The following is a 23,763-nucleotide window of genomic DNA, read 5'->3' on the forward strand; positions in this document are numbered from 1 at the left end:
CCTGTTCGTACTGCAGATGATAAACAATCAGCACAACTTAATTGGAAAAAGCCATAGACAGGGCAAGACCAGATCCCGAGCCTCCGACCGGTTGCATCTAGCAAAGGTGTTTCAGAGCTACTCATTGTAACTGAGATGCTCCACGCCAGCTCCATGAGTAGCCGGGAAGGAGTCATCTGTCTTTGCCTGGATTTACCTGGAGACCTAGGATGCAGTCTTAGGTTCAATGAAGAAGTGGGTCTTCCCCTGGTGTAGTATCCATAGCTTAGCAGCGTACATTAAAGAGTATTTAGCATCTGTGCACTGGAGGGCACGCTCAACTGGCAGGAAGACTCTTCTGCCGGCCTGTACTGCCATTGTGAAGTCTGGATATATGGACACTTCATTCCCTAGTATTGTAGCTGTCGTCTCTCTCGCCAGGCGCAAGTTCACATTGCGGTCACTACATTTAACAAAGCAAGCTATTATAAGCCAGGCTGGTGTCTCCGGTGGGAGCTTCTGACCAAGGGCCCTGTGGGCTCCCTCCATGTAAAGCATAGCAGAAAGCACCTCCTCAAAGAGCGATGGAAGCATGCCCTAAACATAATCCTCCATCCTGCTCATGGCTATTGCCTCAGGCACTCTTGGATTCCGAAGGTTGTTCCTTCTCGAGCGCTCTCCTAGATCTTCATTTTTATTAAGTTTCACCGCTAGTACTTTCGCCATGCGCAATTGCTTTTCTTTATCCATAGTCTGTCCTTCATCCACATCGGAGGTGGAACATTCAAGCTGATCAATCCGGTCATCATGCTTGCCCTCTTTTTCTTTAGATACACGGATTGACGTAATGAAGAACAAATCAAAACATTCACCCCAGTTAAGAGATTTGGGTTAAATCCATCTTTCTTTTGCTCACCATGTCACCCCAGTTTGGACCTGGTTATATGCAAATCCGTCTTCAATGTGTGCCTCATGGTAACAGTCCAGCCCGAACTGCCAAGCCAGGTCCTCCCTGGACCGGAAACAAGCATCCTAGGACCGGTTTCGGGGTTTCACCCCTCCTCAGCCAGGATAGCTTGAATCCAGTGGCACAGTGAGCCCGGGACCCACGTCTGGGCATACCTGGTGCACTTAGGGCGAGGAAGCAAAAGAGACACAATTGATGGACAGAATGCAGAACAAATCAAAACATTCACCCCCCAGTCAAGAGATCTGGGTTAAATCCATCTTTCTTTTGCTCACCATGCCACCCCAGTTTCTCCATGTGCAATTGCTTTTCTTTATCCATGACCTGTCCATCCTCCACATCGGAGGTGCAACATTCAAGCTGATCAATCTGGTCATCATGCTTGCCCACTTTTTCTTTAAGGCGGTCCAACCTGTCTGCTAGCAGGTCCATTTTCATATCTATGGCTGTGAGACTTTGTTTCAAGTCCAGGAACATGGCTCCGATATCTGGTTTGGGTGCCAGGGCAGTCTTGCCTCCCTGACCTTGCAGGGTATCTTTAGCTGGGGGTTCCATTATGTGGGTCTGTCATCTGTTCTCAAAAGAAAGTTTTGCTTGCTTTGCATCCACTTTGCCCATCTTCCATTCAGCATAGCAGTGAAGGCAGTGTCTGCTTTTGCCAAGCCAATGACTATTGCGATCAGCTTCTAGGCCCCAGTGCCCACCAAGGTCCTGCCTCTCCTCAATTGAGTCTGCAGGGTGCATGAGTAGACCACTGTTGCTTCCTCTCAACACAACCTCCATTCAGCAGAGCCTGCATGCATGTGTGTTGGAGCTGCAACTGCAAGACCCTATGAGTAGCCACCTTCCCACGCACACAGCCCCACGTCACCCTGACTTCCTTGGGGGGCACGAGCAGGCCAAGGCTCCTCACATCGGTGGTGTAAATTTTCCTGGGCACCGAATGGGCCCCAAGGTGCCACACACTCTTAACACCTGCAGTGCCAACGTGTGGGGTTTAGCCTGGGGATGACAACAGATGCCATGGGGGTCAGAGAACATGCCAATTCTGCCAGTAACATCATTGTGCATAGGCCTGGGCTAAATTTCCGTTCCGCTCGTGGAAATTGCGATAATTTGACATTTTCGCGTTCCGCGGAGAGCGCGACAATGTCAATTTCCGCATTCCGCAGCTTAGCGATAATTTGGTTCTTGCTCGCGCTGTAAAATAATACATTCTCGCGCGCGCGCGATCGCCGTACCTGAATCCCCGCGTTCGCCGACAAGTTTTCCCGATCCGGTCACGTTCTCCACGAGATGTTGGATTGTTGGTAGCCATTTGCGCTGTCTCGCCACAGTTCGCGCCCGCAGTAACGTCATGCGTCGCGCGATCACGTCTTTCTTTTCGCGATCATGCACCGCGAGAAGAGTGAAAACAAGATGGCCGCGCCCGCAAGCAACCGCATGGGTAAGTTGGCGAGCCGCGAACACGCAGAAAATACCGCGAACGGGCGGGAAAACAACTTCCGCATCTTCGCGATATTTCCGCGTGTTTGCGGATATTTTAAACATTTTCGCGATAATTTGCGAAAGTCGCTTTCGCAAATTCCGCCCACCCCTAATTGTGCAGAGAGGACTTGTGTATGGGGTTCCTATGGGCCGGCAGCTGTAGGGAGATGAAACCGGGGCCCCCACCAACCACCACTGCCACACCTAGTAGTGCTCTGTCAGTGGGCCGGTCCTGGTTTGCATGATCTGTTAATGCAGCACTGCAACTCCAATTTGTTTGTCTATATTTGGGCCTCTGCCACCTCAGGGCATTTCATTTGCAGCCAAGGAGCGTCTCTTACTCCCGACGTGCTGCCTCACTTTGCTGGCTGGCTCCAGTTTACAATGCGGTTGCCTGCACAGCAGTGTCTTGTAAGGCCGGCAGGCCACCCGCTTCACCAAAGCATTACCCAAGGATCTCTTCAATGGCAGGTGACAAGGGTCCATGCCTCCATGCCCCGGAGCTGAGAGGATCGCCCAGGACCTCTGCCACGCCGCTAATGCTGCTCCCGGACCTAACTGTAGCCGCACGCCCCCAATCAGCAGCCTCTGGCTCGGTTGTCCTGCTGGCCACCCCCAGCGGCAAGGATTCACTGCACTGTGCGGTGGTGGGGAGGCAACCGCAAACAGACCTCAGAGCAATCCACGCTGGCCCATCCAGATTGCGGCTCCACAGCCACAACGGCCTAAAGTTGGCAATTTTTCCATCTCTCACCATAGCGCCCTGACTCCACTCAATGGCCCAGAGTCAGCAGTGCGGCCATGCGCCCAGGCCTAGCAACCCAACACTGCAAAAGGGTCTTTTCTGGGCCAATCCAGGAGGAAACTTGGTCCCCAAAGCAGCAGGGTGTCAGGAATGCACCGCCAGGTTTTTTTGTGTCCCAATGCCCCTGTGTACTCAAGATAAAAGCTGGGTCAGTGGCTCAGGTCAGCTGAGCCTCACAGTTGGGAGGCCAACTTACGACTGGGCTCTCTATCACCCCCAAAGGGGGAGTATCTTTGCACATGGCAGTTTGTAGTATGAATTGAGAATAACTGTTGATAATGAAACACGTGCACTTTTAGATATGGCCCCAACAAAATGATACGAATTGCAACTCTGAAGTAATGATGCAAATGCCAATTTTGAGAAAAGGATTTAAATGCATGTCGATAATTGAATAGTTCAGAGACCTGGTAGTAGAAGAATCCATATATACGCCATTTTGAATAAATAAACGGAGATGAATATTGACACACATATCACTTTGAATTAGGATTCAAACCACATTATGTTGAATGTGAATTATTGTTGTTCAGTGATGAGTGTTATTAAAATCAAACTTTAATAACTGAGAGAGCTGGAAAATGTCTTCATTTAACACTTTGTACAGGTACTTCCTCGCTCTGGATTATTGTTTGATTATTCATATGTTAATCATAATTAAAAGGATCATATTATAGAATCTGAAATTGAGGTTGTGGTTTACCAATATGTATGCCACCTGGCAACAGTATTTGAATATTATATTCGAGACATTATTCCCTAATATGAATGCAAGTATAACAAAAGTGCTTCAAAAGAAGACTTTAAGAATGATACACATGTCCCTTTTATAAACAGACGTTTGGCAGTTTATCGTGTACCAGGGAAATGGGGTTGCACATTTCACATTTGAATAAGTACCTCATTGTCTTGAATTGTTGTCAAATTGTATACATGCCCAGAAAGGTCCTGATTATTAGCAGTTCTGGCGGAGAACTGGTGGTCGGCTACTGTATATGTTTTTTGTGCTAATGTTTTTAGAAAAGGTGATCCAAAATGAAGCAGACACTGATGAATTTTGAAAATATGGTACTAGTTCTTTGGTATAACTAAGATAAAGCTGATAAATTATTGAAAAGTAATTATGGTGACCAAATGCTTTATACTTTGAGTGCTGCCAACTAGTTTTGTCATCCGTGTATTGTATGCTCAATGATTCCTACAGAAAATGGTGACTACTTTATTCCCATTGCATACTTTTTTTATAAGGAAACCGGATCTGCATTTAATGCGGTCATGTAGAAGACATCTTGCGGAAACACGTATGGCCATGTTTTTATGCTCCCACTCTATCGGCCCCAGAGTGCCGTCGTCTTTTTGACATGGACGAATAAATCCAGTTGAGATATATCAAGAGATTTTTATATATATGAACTCTGTGTAGTTCTGGTCAGGCCAGACTTTCCTTTAAAGCCATTATTTGGGGGCGTGGCCAAGATGGCGGGGTGAGCGGACGCTTCCTCCCGCAGCTCCTCCGGCCCGACTAAGCTCGAGCCCTTTTCTTACGCTTTTCTCCCCCCGCTGATGCTCAGCGTGTGAGAGGAGTGCGGCGGAGCACCTGGCGCGCACGTTGATGTCGCTTTGGCCCTGATCGCCTCGGGGAAAGTACCCCAAATGTCCGATCAAAGTTCGAGGAGCGGCGGAGAGCCTGGGAGGCAGAGCGAATCGGAGTGCTGTCCGGGCGCCTCGGCTGGGCCTGGTGCGGAAAGCTGATGATCTGGAGGAAGTCTGACCCGTCGCTCGACGGAGGATAAAGGAGCTTTGCGGGCTGGGACCCGTCGGCGCGGAGGACTTTGGACGTGCGCTTTGGCCCTCAGACTTGTGTCGGCGACTCCCCGCACTGTGTGGGCCCCGGTCCCTTGGCCGAAGTACGGCGGACTCACTGTTGGGGTCGGACCATCTGGGCCCTTGTGTGTGACAGAGTGAAACCGGCTGTGGAACTTCTCAGATTGCTGTGTTCCTAGGGGGCCCCGGTGGTGTCGCCGGGCCTGGCCGTTCTGCCCTGCCCCGCCCTGCCGCCATTTTGTCCCCGAGGGATCGGTGTTGTTGGCCTCCACTGGAGCCCTTGCTGGCGGATGTATGTGCCCGCCACCGCTGCCGGGCTAACTCTCTGAGGGACGTGCTGAGGAGGAGCCCCCTACTATAGCTTTCAATTGCTGTCTCGGATGGGCGCCTGCGGCTGGCGGTGCCCGGACTGAACCGCCATCTTGTCGCCTGTGACGCAGCGACTCTGCTTGCAGGGGGATCCCCACGTCGAGCGCTTGCCAGCGGCTGGGCATTTCTGAGGCGGCTGGACCTGTGCCCACTCATCGACTGCAGCGTTTGCGATGACTGGAAGAGGCGGTTCGAGGAAGGGGGACCGCACCCTGCTGGACATGCTTGGCAGGGCCCAGCAACTACGGGACAGAACACAGCCCTCGCCGGGGTCTTCCCGGGCCTCGGCGGATGTGACGGGGGGGAGCCACCGGTCACGAGGTCCTTTATGGAAGAACTGTTTAGCTCCCTCAAAGAGGACTTCCAGACGCTGAAGCGGGAAGTGGCCAGCAAGGTCCGGGAAGTGCGTAGGGACGTGGAGGGCCTTGGCGAGCGAGTTGAGACGGTGGAGACGGCGGCCCATCGCCGGGACGAGGAGCTGGTCCATCTTCAACAGGACGTTCTCCGCCTCCGGGAGCAGTGTGTTGAGCTCCAGGCCCACTCTGAGGACCTTGAGAACAGGTCACGGAGGAACAACATCCGAGTGCGTGGTGTGCCGTCCACGGACGAAGGGACCGACTTGGTGGGCTATCTGCAAGACCTATTCTGGGAGATCCTGGGGGAAGCTGCAGACTTCCCTCTTCGCATTGATAGGGCACACAGGGTTGGCCGGCAGCGCCAGTCATCGGCACCCCCATCGGACATTTTGGCTTTCCTGCCCGACTTCCCGCTGAAGGAACGCATCATGACTGAGGCCCGCAGGAAACAGCCTCTGACTTTCCGGGAGCAGCCTGTAGTGCTTTATCAGGACCGATCCGCCATCACGCTGCAGAAACGCAGGTCCTTCAGGATTGCCACTGACTTTCTGCGCGAACATGAGACGCCGTACTCTTGGGGACATCCCTTCCGCCTGATCTTCCGGTGGAATGGGGTGTTGCATCAGCTACGCTCCTTGCAGGACATTTGTGGGGTCCTGGGGCTTACGGCGGCGGAGGAGGAAGGAGCTACACCGTCGTGGAGGCGCTCAGAGACGGAGCCGGCGGAGGTCGACGAGGAGACACTCGGCGGCCAGCGCAGGGCGTCCTGATTCCCCTACTATCAGGGCGAACATGGCCGACGCTTTGAGGGCGGCGGCCAGGGACTCGGCCGGCTCCACCGGCGTGGCCATGACGGCCTAACACTCACTCCGGGGGGAGATGCTCTCAGCTTCTTTAATGCTGGGTATGGGGCGGGGGGGGTCGGGAGGGAGCGGATGGAGGTGAGTGGCTGAACGTCCACTTTGCTTTTTTCTACGGACTTGCCCGTTTTGGGGCTTGCCTGGGACAATGGGGTGCTTAAGTTTGCATTTGGCTAGTTGCCATGGTTGCGTTTTGGGTGGGTGTAGGGGTTGTTCTGGGGTTGGGGAAGTCCCGTCCGATGTCGTCCGTGCCCACGCTTGGTCTGTTTTGGCTTGTCCCGCGCAACTGCCCCGCGCGCCCCACCCGCTGATCCCTTGCCCATTGCACAGCGTTCCTGATCCCCGGGAGGAATGTCGGCCCTAAAGGTAGTGACCCTTAATGTTAAGGGTCTGAATAACCCTGTGAAGCGCAGAGCGATCTTATCTTTGCTGGAGGGGACGCAGGCGGACATTTGCCTCTTGCAGGAGACCCACTTATTGTCCTGGGATTGCCATAGGCTGCGCTCTGCTAGGTTCCCCACCCAGTTCTTCTCCTCTGCAGCGAACAAGACTGCGGGGGTAGCCATTCTTCTAGCGAGCTCCTTTAGGGGGGAGGTTTTGTATAAGTATGCTGAACAGAAGGGGAGGCTTCTTGTGTATCGCATGCGCTTAGGAGGCATAGCGTTCACGGTCTGCTCCGTTTATAGCCCAAATGACCACCAAGAGCGTTTCTTGGACTCCGTGTTGGTGGACGTCACTGCTTCTCCCGACCGCCATGTCATCTTGGGGGGAGACCTTAATATTGTCTTCGATTCCGTGATGGACAGGTCGGCGCAGCGCTCCCCGCAGACGGGGGAACTGTCCCAGGCTGTGAAGGCCCGGATTGCGGAAATGGACTTACACGACCTTTGGCGCTCCATGCACCCCACTGATCGGGACTACTCTTACTTTTCACACGCACACCGCACCTACTCACGGCTGGACTATCTTCTGGTGAGTGGACCGATGCGCGCCGCCGCCACAGCGGCGGACATTGGGGTCCTGACCCTGTCTGACCATGCACCAGTTGCCGGCGTTTTCAAGTGGCCGGCGGCCTCTCCCTCTAGGGGGGTGTGGCGCCTTCGAGATATCCTTTTACACAAAAAGTCTGTAGTGGAACGCATTGGGGAGGTCATACAGGATTACTTCACTCACAATAGCAACACCGACACTTCACAAGCGACACAGTGGGCGGCATTGAAGGCAGTCCTCCGGGGGGAATTTATTTCCATCTCCTCAGCCGAAAATAGGGAGCGGCAACGGAAAAGGGACGAGCTGACCGTTCAGGTCCGGGAGCTTGAGCAGGTCCACCGCCGCACGGGGGCTCCAAGGGTGTGGAGGCAGTTGAAGGCTGCGAGGAAACTCCTGTCGGCACTGGATCTTGATAGGGCGGAGTATGCCGCCTTGCGCTTGAAGCATGCCTTCTACACTGGGGGGGACAAATGTGGTAAGCTCCTGGCACACCGGCTCCGGGTCACGCAGCAGCGTAGCGTCGTGAAGGAACTGGTGGGTACGGACGGGGTGGTCGTTTCTGGGGACGCAGAGGTAGCGGACTCCTTCCGCAGCTTCTACGAGGCGCTGTATGCTGAGGAGCCCTCCTCGCCGCGGGATGCTGAAGACTATTTGGAGTCAGTGGCCCTTCCGGTGCTGGCTCCTGCTCAGGCGGACCATCTGGAGCGGGATATCCATGTTGAGGAAGTGATTTCCGCTATAGCGCGGCTGAAGCATGGTAAGGCCCCGGGCCCAGACGGGTACACGGCTCTGTTTTATAAGACTTTTTGCACGGCTGTGGCCCCTGTCCTTGCTCGGCTATTTAATTCCTTCTCCGAACCGGGAGCCATCCCACCGGATCTCCTGAGTGCGACGGTCTCGGTAATCCCGAAACCTGGGAAAGACCGGGCCCTCTGCGGTTCGTATCGACCCATTTCGCTTTTAAATGTCGACCTCAAGTTGTATACGGGGATTCTAGCGTCCAGGCTGGGCCCGCACCTCCCCCGACTGGTGGAGGCGGACCAGGCTGGCTTTGTACCCGGCAGACAGACGGTTGACAATACCAAGCGGGTGACGCATGTTCTGGAGAAGGCCTCGCGGATCCCGGGGGAGCGGATGCTGCTGTCAGTTGATGCGGAGAAGGCCTTCGACAGAGTTCATTGGCCGTATCTCGAGCTGGTTCTCAGGAAACTGGGAATCGGTGATAAGTTCCGCACCATGGTATTCAACTGTTATAAGCATCCTTCAGCGTCGGTGCGGGTCAATGGGTGTAGCTCCGGTGGATTTGCTATCGAACGCGGCACGAGGCAGGGCTGCCCCCTCTCGCCGCTTCTGTTTGCCCTCTACATGGAGCCGTTTGCTCAGAGGATTCGCAACAACCCGGATGCTATTGGGGTCCAGATGGGCCAGTATGTCCACACGGTTAGCCTTTATGCGGACGATGCCCTGTTGACCTTGGACGACCCTAGGAGGTCGCTACCTGCTTGCATCCAGGAACTGGACACCTTTGCACGTGTGGCCGGCTTCAAAATGAATATGAGCAAGTCGGTGGCGTTAGATGGGTCCCTGGCTGCGGATACCAGGAGGGACCTTCAGCGACTCTTCCCCATGCAGTGGTCCTCGTCCACGGTGCCATACCTGGGGATTCTGCTGGCACCCACATTACCGGAGATGGTTGCGGCCAATTATACCTCCCTCAGCAGGAAGATCATGGAGGAGCTTGGCCGCTGGAGCAAGGGCCTACTGTCCTGGCTGGGGCGAATCGCGGCGGTTAAGATGACGGTGTTGCCCCAGATACTGTATCTTTTTCGGGCCCTACCTCTCCAGCCCCCGGTGGGCTGGATACGACAAACGCAGGCTGACGTCTCCCGCTTTGTCTGGCAGGGCCGCAAGTCGCGGATGAAGAGGGTCCTCTCCACGCTTGCTCCGGAGGCAGGGGGTCTCGGTATCCCGGACCTCCGTAAGTACTTTCAGGCGGCGCAGCTGCGATATCTGGTGGAGTGGAGCAGGTGGGAGTCCGACAAGCACTGGCTTTTTCAAGACCAGGCAGTGGCGGGCCGCACCTTACAAGAGGTTCCATTCTTGCGCCGCGCGCATCGCCCCCCTAACCTTTACGCCTCTTTTGTTACGCGGGTCCCCTTGAGGGTGTGGGATGCAGTCTGCGAGGTTCGGGGCCTTACCACCTTCCCTTCGCCGTTCACACCCATAGTAGGTAACCCGGACTTCTCCCCGGGGATGGAGCCGGGAGCTTTTTCCCATTGGGTGCATGCGGGCTGCAGGGTGCTCTTCCAGATCTATGGACCGGAGGGCGTGATTCCTTTTCAGCAACTTCGGCGGGAATTCGGCCTGACGGAGCTGGACAGATTGCGCTACATGCAGGTTCGGCATTGGGCCCTCCAGCCCCAGGTGCGTGACGCCGCTGCTCGTCAAATTACACCGTATGAGAGGTGGTTGGTTACCCGGACCTCCGATGCTAAGCTAATTACCGATTTGTACAAGTACCTACAACCCCCGCCGTTTCACTATTATAATCCAGGGAGGGAGCGCTGGCACAGAGAATTGGGTAGGACACTTGGCCACAAGGAATGGGACAAAATTGCGTATCGGGCGCGGCACTCTGCATATCATACGGGCCTTACGGAGACCTTTACTAAGGTGTCCACTTATTGGTACTACACCCCGGAGAGACTGTATGAAATGCATAGACACACTGACAAGGGGTGCTGGCGGGGCTGCGGGCAGGAGGGTACCCTCTCACACATTCTTTGGGATTGCCCCGTGCTGACCGCTTACTGGAAGGAAGTTTTGGACGAGGTGGATAAGCACTTTGAGATAGAGCTGCCGCGCTTTCCGGCGTATGTCTTGCTGGGCCTCCCCAATGACCTAATGTACCCACTGAAGTCCCGCAGGGGTAGGCAGATCGCGATTGCGCTGGGGTCTGCGGTCCAGAACATCCTTATCCACTGGCGCACCACCACTGTTCCCTCCATTGCGGGTTGGTTGCATAGGCTCTGGCATGTGCTGGGAATGGAGAAGTTGTCGCTTACGGTGGCGGGGGAGATAGACCAATTTGAAGAGCTGTGGCAACCCTTCCTAGCGCTGCTGTCCACCGAATTCCGGGAGCTCACCTGCCCGAGGTATCTTAGGCTTCTTAGGCTGACGCCACCGGTGATCCCGGCGGACTAGACTAAATGTGAGACGGGATCCTTGGGGGGGGGGGGGGGGGGGGTGCGGGCTTTTTGGGGCGGATAAACCTAGTGCGGAGCCACTGGACGGGGGAGTTGGGGTATTGTTTCTTTCCTTTTTCCTTTACTGGGGGGATGGGGGATGGGGGGGGTTGGATTGTGCTTTGTTGAGTTGCTAATGGCTTTCATTGCTCAGATTTGGGGTGTTGGATCTGCACGCAGGGGTTCAACAGATTGCATTTTTTGCCTTTCATTTACTGTGCTTTTCCTCTGGACCACCGAACTACCCTTCGCCAACGCTCCTGAGTTGCACCTTTTTCTTTTATTGTATTGTATGTAACCCTAACCTCCTATCCCCCTCCCCCATGTTTTGTTTTGTCTCAATAAAAATGTTTTAAACCTAAAGCCATTATTTGTTGTGCTAATAATTTTGGGGTCTTTTGACGAATCTGAATTGAAATTCTCTTTTAAAAAAGTACATCAAGTTTGGGTTCTTTATGGCAAGTGATGAGCAGATGCATCAAGTGGGAGCCAAATGAGGGGGGATCTAAAAATGCAATTTCCTGTTTTAATTTCAATAGGATTATTTGCTTCACAACAAAGGAAAAACTGGTTGAATGAAATTTAACCAAATGTAGCATAAAGGGAGAACTTTTCTCAAAGTGCCTTGGTTTGGTGTTTCAGTTTTGGTAGCTTTTAATAAATTAGCATTTCTAAGTGTCTCTGTTTGGGCATGAAGAAGTTACATTTTTAGAAATTAAGAAGCGTTCCATGAACCCGTTTTTGCATAGCTCAGTGTATCAAAGATTGTTTTTAAATCTAATCCCATCGGGCTCCTGCTCTAACCTATTGTGGGACTCGTGGACCAGAACTGCAGATACTGCATGCGTTCACAAAGTTTGCCCTGTGTTGGTGGTATCTGCTCTCAAGCTTGCTCTGGGTTGGTAGTTCCTGGTTAGGCATCTTAGTGACTTAAATCTAATTCTGGGATCCGCAAACTCTTAAACATCTTTGAAAAAAAGGAAATCACTAATAGATCAGGCCCTGCAGCCAACCCCCACCACACATGGCGAAGGGCCATCAGGAGGTGGCTGGGGTGCAGCCAACTCTTGCTGCAGAGTTTTTGGCCCCACACAGCAGAGGCCAGACCCTTCAGTCAACCCCTGCTGAATGTGGCGGAAGATCCACACAGCGGGTGTTTGGTGCAGAGCCCGACTATACGGCAGGTCCTTTGGCCAACACCGCCTGCACGCTCTGAAGGTCTTACACAGCGAGGGTTTGCTGCCTCTAGCAGGCTGGGCCATTGAGCTTCTTCTTGTGTTCCAGAATGCCCTTGAGTTAGGTCAAACATCACTGGGTTAAACCTTAAATATTGTAAACATTTTATACATTGAATGTTGGTATCCTTAAGCAGTTTGCTTCGTGTATTTTGTAGTTAACGTTGAAATGAAATAATGTTACAACAGACTGAACTTTTACTCTGAAATGCATTGTGCCACAGGCATCCGTGGCCATTTAGGAGTGATTCATCTAGACTGGCCGTGTGGAACAGGTACAAAATAATTGAGGCTATGGCAAAACACCACAGTGCAGGGCAGAACTAACAAAATATTATATTCTTATAAGATGTAATAAGGTTCTGAAGGCAGCGCCTGGGTGGAATTGGTTTTACTGGCACAATTTGCCATCTAGCCTCTAGATTTTAATTTGTTGCTCATTTGGTCTTTAAATGTTAGCTAAAATACCTGTAGTATGCGCCCTGACATGACCACATCCAATTATCATGTAAATAAGATTTAACTTTTACTTGATTAAATTATTTAAAAAAAATATATTTTACAAGTATCCTAAATACATTGGCCTTGGACCTATCTATCTGTCTGCTGTTAATGGGAATTCGTAGACGCCTGCCTGGTTCACCCGGACTTAAAAAAATAAAATAAAGATGTTATAGTTTGTACAAAAGAGAATTCTTTCTGAAGACAGCTTTGTGATTAAGAAAGAAATGCCACAATGCAGTGGGCGCTATCATTAGATGATTTCCTACCACCGAAGTTAGGGGTCCTAGGACGAATACCCCTAATGAAGGACAGTTAGCTTCAGCATAGCGGTAGTTGACTAATGCTTTTAGACTATGCTTGTGGCAGGACCATGATTGCAATTGCCCCACCCACAGCACTAGTTGTGGCACACTGACGGATCGAAGTTTAGGTGGTGGGGTGTGCTGCTTCAGCTCACCCTTCCTGTACATAACACCTGACGCTGCAGGAAAGAGGAGAGGCAGCCTGGCCAGTCCTATGAGCCTCATGTGTTCTTTCCCCCTCGCATGTTGCCTTGGTCAGTTACAGTGACGTGCGTTTGAGCAGAACCTACACCTTGCGGCATGCATTGATGCAGGTCAAACTGCTAGAGTGTGACAGCAGGAGATGGAAGAGGCCGAGTGGAAATCTGCATGGCAACAATGGAGGTCAGCATGGATTTAAAACACCCCTGAAGCATCTTGCCCCACTGCCTTCTCCTGAGTTGGAATGCCTGCATTCAGCTCCGGCAACCTGTAATGAACATGTGAAAGTTCAGGCTGAAGGATTTTAGCATCAGTAAAAGCTCACTGCCTTGCCAATGTTTTTAGTGACACTTGAAAATTTGAATGTTCTTTTGAATGCATTGAAACCATTTTAAGGTAGAAAAACCATTGGAAAGCCTAACTAGGTTTTGTTGGCTTGTCCCACTACCAGATTATTGTCCATATTTTAGTGTAACTGCTTAGATGAATCGCTGTTTTCGCTTATCCTACTTCATAAATCTTTGCTAAGCCTCTTCGGATGAACTGTTTCATTTCAATGGTACTGTGCTAAGGATGTATGTACTTTGTTGTAGGAAGAAGAAATTGTGGACTGGTGGAGTAAATATTATGCTTCAACTGGAGACCATGAGAAATGTGGACAGTATCTTCAGAAAGGATATGACACAATAAAGGTAATATTTAGAAGAGCAAAGTTGATCATGAAAAGTAGATTATTGGTGATGTGGCCAAACGAGAACAAAATAGAGTTTGACATTTTCTCAGATGTTTTCTACCAGGTTTAGATTGCTCCCGTTCAACCTGTTGCAGTTTGTCACTTAACCCGAATAGGGGACCTAGACTTGGCTAAGTTGTAAATTTACTGGCTATTTTATGAGTAGCGGGTCTGGAAGATGAAATGGCTTGATTGGGTTTGTGATAATCATAGGAAACAGTGTTCTTTGTGCCTCACTGAAACTTCTTACCAAACAGGGCTATTTGGATGTGTTGCATCAAGGTAAACACAATGAGATAAACATCATCATCCTCACTGAAACTTGGCTCAATCCCTTGTCCACTCCTATCCTAGACCTCCTAGTGCCCTCTACCCATGACATAATTTGTCTAGACCGAGCTTAGAAGCTTGGAGGTGGCCTAGCTTATATACCACGGAGCACGCTCACGGTCTCCCTCGGAGTCCTCTACACCATCAACATGCAAATACCTTTCTCTCAACATCTCTAGTCACAATCACCTGGTGTGCAAACTACACACATTCTATCACCCCCCTGGGGACAACCTCCCCTTCATCGAACAATTAATGGAAATCCTCTCTGGCAATGTGGATTCCGCGCTTTCCCACATCTACCTTGGTGATTTCAACCTTCACTGGTCAAACCCTAATGACCAAGCAGTAACATGCCTCAATTCTTTCTTGAGTGATCACGAGTTGATTCAACATTGTGACCAGCCAACCCATATTAAAGGGGAAACTCTAGACCTCATCATCACCAAAGGACACCATCACAATGGATTCCATCATCCCCTGTGATTGGTCTGACCGTCACAGCATTTTCTTCCATATCAACATGGAGGGGTGTCTGAGGAAGGCTCAACCAATGAAACCGAAGATTTGGAAAAGGGACCTCAGAGATATCAACACAGCCGATCTAGCAACCCACTGTAAATTTGCCCTCTCTTCCCAAGTGGACGTGTACGAGGTCCATGCACTCAGACTTTTACAACTCCACTATCTCTAGCATCATGGATTCCATGGCTCCACTCCAACAAAAAATGCATCTACAAAATATCCAAACCATGATTCAATGGCAACCTAAACTCGGTATGTCGCAACCGAAGGGCAATCGAACGCTCCTGGAGATCCACTCCATCCGCTTACCAGCTAAAAATCCTTAGATCGGCAAGAAGCTCTTATAACAAACAAATCAAGAGAGCTAAGTCAGACTATTTCAGATCCCAACTTAACCAAGCTGCAAATCACCCCTAGAAACTTTTTGAACTGGTTAAACAATAATCGGTAGAAGCCCCTAACCGATCTGACACTGAAGTCAGCCCTCCTTCATGTGGTCATCTGGCTGCTTTTTTTTTTTTGAGAAACCAAGACTCCTCAACATGGATCTGGATGTATCCTGGGACATCTTTACCCCCCCTCAATGAAAGTGACATCAAAAAGGTTCTTCGGAATATCAACCCATCTAATCACTTCAGCGACCTGTTACCACCTTCCATCTTCAAAGAAATTAAGGATGCCATCTCTTCCCTCTGGACCAAGATCGTCAATGCATCTTTGTCACAAGGCACGATCCCAGAATGCCTAAAAGCTGCACAGGTAACACCTATACTAAAAAATATACGACTGCAGACATCGCTGATCTTAACAACTTCCGCCCTATCTCTAGCATCCCCACACTAGCCAAGCTCCTAGAAAAATGCATCCAGTCGCAACTCTGTGTGCACATGGAAAATGTCCATCTCCTGGACCAACATCAATCTGGCTTTCATAGTGGGCACAGCACTGAATCTGCTCTCTCTCAGGTGATGGATGACATTTTAAAAATGCTTGACCGAAATGAATCTTGCCTCCTTATCCTCCTTGACCTTTCCTCTGCGTTTGACACTGTCAATCACGACAACCTCATAGCCATTCTGGAGCACAGGATGGGCCTCTCTGGTCAGATGCTGCAATGGTTCTCATCCTTCCTCCAGCACAGATCCCAAAGAGTGAAGGCGAACCACTCTCTCTTCCAGCCATCACCAGTATCCATGGGGGTTCCCCGAGGGTCCACACTATCTCCCATACTCTTCAACCCGTTCCTGGAACCATTAGCTAATGAACTAAATTCCATGGACATTCTCTTCCATATGTACGCAGATGACACCCAACTCTATCTGAAAATCTCCTCCCCGGATAACATCACTTCACTCAACTCCACCCTATTGACTACTCAAAACTGGTTAACTGAGAACCACCTCCTTCTAAACGCCTCCAAAACAGAATTCCTCCTCATTTCTCCCCCAAAAGACACTCCTAAATTCGACCTCTGGATGAACCAACTCACCGCCTTCAACTGCTCCCCCCGCATTATTGACTCTGCTAAATCTCTCAATCACCCTGGATAAGGACTTGAACATGAAGACTCATATCAGCAATGTGTGCAAGGGAGCAAGCCACCTTCTGAGGATACTCAGGAATCTCAAACCTTTCCTACCACAAGCTGACTTCAAGCAAGTGGTCAAAGCGCTTGTTTTTCCGAGGCTTGACTATGACTGTGCTACGCTATGTGGCCTCCCCAAATATACCTTGGCCCCACTAAGAGATCATTGAATGCGGCGGCCAGATTGGTTACGGGCACCAAGCGAAATGCACACATCTCCCCAGTCTTAAAATCCCTAAACTGGCTTCCCTACGAAGCAAGAATACAGCTAAAGATTGCCTGCCTATCTCACAAAGCCCTCCACTTCAAAACCCCCCACTATTTAGCGCAAAAACTAGAACTATCCGGAGGGGGTAGACCGTCTAGGAGTGGTAACTCTCTCCTCCTGAAACCTCAGATCTTTCACAAAAAGAGAACATGCCAACGAGCTTTCTCTGGCTCTGCACCGAAAATCTGGAACTCTCTTCCACCGGAAATTCGTAGAATCTCTTCCCGGATTGCTTTCAAATTGGAAGTAAAAAAAAATCCTTGTTTAAAAGTTTTTACCTTAATGCGCGATCGTCTGCTCTAATGCATTGGACTTACTCCTTCAAGCCTAGAGCTGGATGCTAATCATGTATTTTATTTTATTTTAATTTTATTTTTTCTTCTTCTCTTGTTGAAGCATTTGCTCCTCTCCTATGTCGCTATGTATCAGTTACTAGTCCACTCTTTGCTGAACCCTAGGATTTGTAACTGATCTTGTTATGTGAGCCCTATTTGATTCACTGTCTGTTTTATGTTCCCATTTGACTCATGTACTGAATGGTTGCCTTCCTTTCCCTCAAATTGTAAAGTGCTCTGATATCCCTTGGGATTAAGTTCGCACTATATAAAACTTTATAAATAAATAATATTTTTTAAAAACCTTACTGTAATAACTTTAAAAATCTCCTCTTCTACCAATCAGACTGTCTTAGTTTTTGATTAAGGTACTTCTTTATTGACGGAGTGATGTCATGATTGCTGTCTTGTATGTTTAGAAGTTGTGCAGAGGAACTGTGCCATACATGTGTGGGTCGTAGGGATACATGAGGGTTAATTCTGGAGATCCTGAGTGATCTACCATTTTTTTTGCAGGTGTATGAAACCGAACTGGAGAATGTCCCAGATTTTGATGGACTGACTGACTTCTGTGATACCTTCAAACTTTTTAGAGGCAAAGCTGATGAAAGTGAAGACCCCTCCATTGTAGGAGAGTTTAAGGTAAATTACAATTTTTATTCTCAAAATCGATATAGATGGGAGGGAATAGGGAGTGTTTTTAAAGCCTAATGCAACAATGAATCCTGTTATCCTTTTGTTGTTTGAGGCATAGTAGCAAACTGTTGTGGACTGCTCTAGTTGAGAAGCATAGAGTTGTTTTTGAAGCCTTGGTGACTTTTGTTAAATTGATTACTTTGTCTGTGTTCTTTCTTCCCACTATTCTGAAACGCACGATTCCCAGTGACTTCACTGAAAGGATTACATTTAATACTAACAGATTTTATTTCCATGTGTATTTATTGCTTCCAATATTTTCTTAAGAAAAGTATTGAACCCATAGTACAAGAAGAATGTGTCTATTTCTGACTATTCAGAGTTTTAATAGCAATTATGACAGTAAATTAAAAACTTCCATCACAGGCAAAAGTGCCTGGGACTGGCATAATGTGATAGAAACCATGCTATATTAGGAGTCGTACAAGCAGCATACTCTTACAACTGGGAACCAGATTCGCTGTCCTCGAACTGACGTCAGCAGTTAACCCTCACTTTCCAAGACTGAATGGGACACAAAGTAATGTAGGCTACTGTCTCCATTGTTCACACCCCTTTGGATCAAGCCACACTCTAAACCCCCCCCATCCAAAAACCGCGGGATACACATGAATTGACCGCACTGAACTGTGGCAGACTGCAAGTGATTTGTTCTTTTATATCAGTAACGGCTGCTGCTTTGTGTAGTAAAGTCTCTACACAACCCCTACGTATCTTCACAATATTTTAAAGTACATATGAGCATTCCTAAACTTGGTGTGTAACATGCAGATAACTCTTCAAACATAACTATTTCTGCTAATTATGCAGTATTCGACTTGAAAGGAACAAAACCGTGTACAGTGCAGTATTTTCATTTCATGTACAAAGTTCCTAAGGTGACTTGCCACATTTGAGGTGAGGCATCTTAATCTAATAGTGTTTTATTAGTAGAACAATAGAAGACATGAAATATCATTCAACTTGACCGATAAAACAGCAGACTATGGGCTAGAGGGGGGGGGGGGTCTATCATTAGAACCCTTTAAAGTTTACAGGAGGGTCTCTCTGCAACATATTACTCCCAACAGTAACAGGGATATTCACCTCTGCAGCATCCTCCATTAAATTTCTATTTTTCAAGATATTTTCTTCATACTCGTGCCTGTTGGATGTGATACTAACTAGAGATTCGATCTTCACGCTCAACCTTGTATTGTAAGATATATATATATATATATATATATATATATATCCAAGAAAGAAGTGACTCAAACAGATAGATTCACCAAAGAACAAAAATATATTTCCACTACAACGTTTCAGCTTCCGCCTTCCTCAGGTAGTACAAGATGGTTTGCTCTGTGGCTGCACAGATGACAGCTGAATTTTCAAAAAGCATCATGAGTGAAGATTCCATTTGGAATGTGGAATCAATGCAGTCCAGAGAGCTCTTGAGATATGCAGTAATCAGGTTGTGTTGTCAGTAATGTTCAGTCCATCTGGATGCAGTGATTTTAAACGGTACATCCAGAAGTTTTCCCTGGAGTCCAGTAGTTCTTCCTTTGAAACATGTTCCACGGGGAAAATCTTCAAATCTGATAGTGAATGATCCACAAGGTTAAAATGATTGGCTACAGGCTGGTCAATTTTCTTATTAATTATTGCAGATTTGTGGTTCCTGAATCGTGTACGGAGGTCATTCACTGTTTGGCCTACATATTGCTTTTTACAGCTTTGTCGTTGGCACTGAATCACATAAATAATGCATGTTGAGCGACATGTAAGATGCTGCCTTATTGCATAGGTCCTTCTCGTAACAGAACTAGTTGCAGATGATGTTTGTAAAAGATATTCACACGTGATGCACCTTTTAGAGTCACAGCAATGAACCCCTGCATTTGTTACAGCTTGCTTGAGTTCAGCTCTCACAATAAGAGATCGTAAATTTGGAGCTCTGCGGTAAGCAATGACTGGTGGTTTTGGAAAAACCTTTTGCAATTTTTCACAAGTGGACAGTAAGGGAAATGTTTTTTGCATTATATTTCTGTAGTTAGGAGCTGATGGATGATAGTCCACTACAAATGGAGTTCTGTCACTTTTGTTTCTGCCGTTGGTATTCGAAATAAGTGCTTCTCTGGGTATCTGCAAAGACTTGTCAATTTGTTGCTGTATGATATGCAGAGGATAGCCTCGCCTTTTAAATAATGTAGCAAGCTCCTGTAGATGGTCTTTACAGGTTTCCTCATTGCTGCAGATGCGTCTTATTCTGAGTGCTTGGCTGTAGATGATGCTCAGTTTAGTGTGGTGTGGGTGACATGAAGTCCAGTTTAGATACAAATGAGCATCTGTAGGCTTGTGGTACAGATCAGTTGTAATTTTGTGTTCATGAATGGTGAGTAGCACATCCAGAAAAGGGAGATGAGGATTCTGTTTAGTATTGCTGAACATTACTGACAACACAACCTGATTACTGCATATCTCAAGAGCTCTCTGGACTGCATTGATTCCACATTCCAAATGGAATCTTCACTCATGATGCTTTTTGAAAATTCAGCTGTCATCTGTGCAGCCACAGAGCAAACCATCTTGTACTACCTGAGGAAGGCGGAAGCTGAAACGTTGTAGTGGAAATATATTTTTGTTCTTTGGTGAATCTATCTGTTTGAGTCACTTCTTTCTTGGATATTTTATTTCTTTGTGACTCATTCTATCCTTTGGGATCCAGATTTTTGCCCTGGCTGGCTGTTGTTTTCTTGTGATCCTTCATCTTCAAGTATATATATATATATATATATATATATATATATATATATATATATATATATATATATATATATATATATATATATATATATATATATATATATATATATATATATATATATATATATATATATATATATATATATATATATATATATATATATATATATATATATATATATATATATATATATATATATATATATATATATATATATATATTTTATATATATATATATATATATTATATATTATATATATATATACACACACACACACACACACACACACACACACACACACACACACACACACACACACACACACACACACACACACACACACAACGGTCCCCACTTCCAGGAACACACACGGAGCACTCACGGGTTACACAATCCTTTATTTCACCCAGCATGACGCGTTTCGTCTATCGACTTTCTCAAATGCTTTAGGAGAACAAAGTGGATACAGGTATTCTAGTGTCTTTAAAAACCTCATTAGGCTCCTCCTGCACAGCGTTCAGCAAGGAAGGACTACACTCTCTCCATAGTCCTTCCTAATTATTTTGGCCGCCATCTTAGAGTGTACATCTCTTGTATATAAATATACTCTCGTAGTAAGTCATTCACAATGTTCTTAGTTTGGCATAACCTTCCAGTTAATAATGGGAAAAGGGATCATACCTCGCTGATGGCACTGTTATGCTCTGCATGATTTTTGATTTCTGGCGCCTCAATGTCCATATTGGCAACCCTTCGTCAGCCGCTTTTCTGCCATGACGGTAATCTTGTGCCTGAAAGCGCCAATTATAGTAATCTCCGCTCCTCCATGTTGTCATGAACCAGCTTTCTGCTGGCAGGTACTTGATACGCTTGACTGCGGCGGTTCAGGCAAGAGAAAATTTAAGGTTCCCACAAATGCCACACAGTCTTGCCGAACTCTTTCTTTGATGGGTGCTTCCTACTTGCAAGTGGCGTGCACGTTTAAATGAACCAACAAAACGGTCCCCATATATATAGTCACTGAAAAAAACATAGGTTTTACAGACATTATAGTTAGGAATTAGCATTTAAAAAATCTTAGAAATTCACTGAAAAAAACATAGGTTTCAGGGACGTTATAGTTAGTTGGACATTTGACTCGCATTAAACCAGAGAAATTCGCCCATTATAGTTAGTTGAGCTAACTATAACTCGCGCGCCCGCTATGCACTGGTGATGATGTCCCATATTACATCACTCATGACATGGTTGGTGACATCACGGATGACATCATCCAGTGAATGTGTATTTCTGTAAAGTTTAAATATTTTTCATATATACCTATGCCAAGGTGTATTGAAGAAAGAGTGAATTTACAAGTCCCTGAAGGGATTATTTAGTAGGTCCGTGACTGACTGTATAACTGAGTGATTGAACATGTGTTACTGAATGTATGGGTTAGTGACTAAACTGTGTGAAAGTCTGTATTAGTGTCTCAGTTGATGCATAAGCGGCTGCATGGGTTGGTGAGTAGCTACATGAGTGTCTATATGGGTTATTGATTTGTTGTCTGAGTATCTGTATGAGTGCCAGAGTATCGATCTATGTGGGTGGGTGGGGGGGGGTGTCTGACTCTCTGCATACATGTCTAAGTGGGTGATTCACTGGTTGTATTGATTCAAAAGTACATCTGGGAAGGGCTGTATGGGTGAGTTAGTGTGTGTATGGGTGTGTTGGTGAGTGAATGAATGTCTCACTGGTATGTGTGTGAGTAACTACATATGTTTTAAGGCAGTATATGTGAGTGTTGGAGTATATAAAGGACTATACGTGAGAGTAAGTTATTTGAAGGAGTGGGTGTATTAAAGTGTCTGCATCAGTGATTGTATAAGACAGTAAGTATGTGTTAGTATCTGCATAAATAAGTGATGTGGTGTGTGTGTATAAATAACGGAGTTGGTGTGTATAACTGTATACATGAGTAAATGGGTATGCGATTGATTCTTTGCATGACTGACTAGGTGTGTGAGTAACTATGGATGAGTGGCGGACTGTGACTGTATGTATAGGTGTATGAGTGCATATTATAGTACTGTATTGATGGGTAACTGCATGTGTAAGTGAGTGGATGTGAGTGTAGACCTAGGAAATAGTGGGTGGTATGTAGTATCAGGCATTGTGTGTATGGTTTCAAAAATAGTACTCTGTATTTTAGAGTCCATGTATCAAAGTTTATATTAGGCCATCACTATGTGCATCAGATTATCAGGTGGATGATGTCATCAGTGATGTCATTGGAGATGTCATCAGTGATGTCATCAGTGATGTCACTGGCCATGTCATGAGTGATGTAATATGTGACGTCATCACCAGTGCATTGTGGGCGTGCGATTTATAGTTAGCTCAACTAACTATAACGGGCGAATTTCTCTGGTTTTATATGAGTCAAATGTCCAACTAACTATACCGTCACTGAAACCTATGGTTTTTTCAATGAATTTCTATGGTTTTTTAAATGCTAATTCCAAACAATGACATCTTTAAAACCTATGGTTTTTTCAGTGAATTTCGAAGGTTTTTTAAATGTTAATTTCATATTTTAATATTTTAAAAAACCTATATTCTATTTTTTTTGTAATGTTTTGTGACTCTATAAACCTTTTTTGTTTTTAATTTGAAAAGTATGAAATGTTTTAGATCTTCAAAAAAAAGTATGCATATCGTTTTTTTTTTAAAAAAGAAAACTGAAGTCCCGTACCAGTAGTGTACCAAGCTCCATCAGCACACCAATCCCATCCGCCATATTGCTAAACTCGTAAAGGATGCGCATTTCGTATCCGACGGGTTCGTGGCACCGCGTCCCGCGTAACATCGTATACGTATGTGGTCGCACAGGCTGCTACTTTGGTATGCGACGGGTACCCATTACCAAGCCGCGCCTTACGTCATGTACCTATGGGGTCAAGTCCGCTGCGCATTGCGTATGCGATGAGTGCACGCTGCCAGGCCCTGTGTTACATCATAGACCTATGGTGTCGCGCCGGGAATGCAATTCCCTCATTTTTTTTTCGTCTCAAAACTATATCTAAATAAGTTTAAAGTGTATATGAGAAAAAGCGATAATCTAAAATATTTTAAACATTTATTCTAACTGTAATAAGCTTACATTATGGTAATATTTTCTCAAAATCGCGTCGGGTGCGGCCTCCTTGCACGCTCACTGCACGATTGCCATGTGACCTTAAAGAAAAGCATTTGATTGGTTCATAACATTTCCCAATTTAACAGTTGGAGGACCCCACCCATTTTCGCCATTCTCTCTACAGCGTTTGAGAGACTCCTCTTCTCCTTACAGAGCTTTTTTGAAAACTTTTTGATATGTACACATATCTGACAGTACACACAACATGCAACCATCATCTTCTTCAATATTCATGCTC

At 47.1% G+C, this 23,763-nt stretch overlaps 1 protein-coding gene across 5 annotated transcripts in view; it reads left to right on the top strand.

Moving 5' to 3' along the window:
* MYOF (myoferlin) overlaps window positions 1-23,763 on the top strand; it is a 591,005-nt gene that overhangs the window by 488,577 nt on the left and 78,665 nt on the right. For all 5 annotated transcript variants that reach the window (XM_085606131.1, XM_085606127.1, XM_085606128.1 and 2 more), the window contains 2 exons: window positions 13,719-13,817; window positions 17,418-17,543. In XM_085606131.1, the coding sequence (XP_085462257.1) occupies window positions 13,719-13,817; window positions 17,418-17,543 (225 nt within the window). The remainder of the gene's footprint in view (window positions 1-13,718; window positions 13,818-17,417; window positions 17,544-23,763) is intronic.

This window comes from Triturus cristatus, chromosome 1_2, assembly GCF_964204655.1.
Source record: "Triturus cristatus chromosome 1_2, aTriCri1.1, whole genome shotgun sequence".
NCBI lineage: Eukaryota > Metazoa > Chordata > Amphibia > Caudata > Salamandridae > Triturus > Triturus cristatus.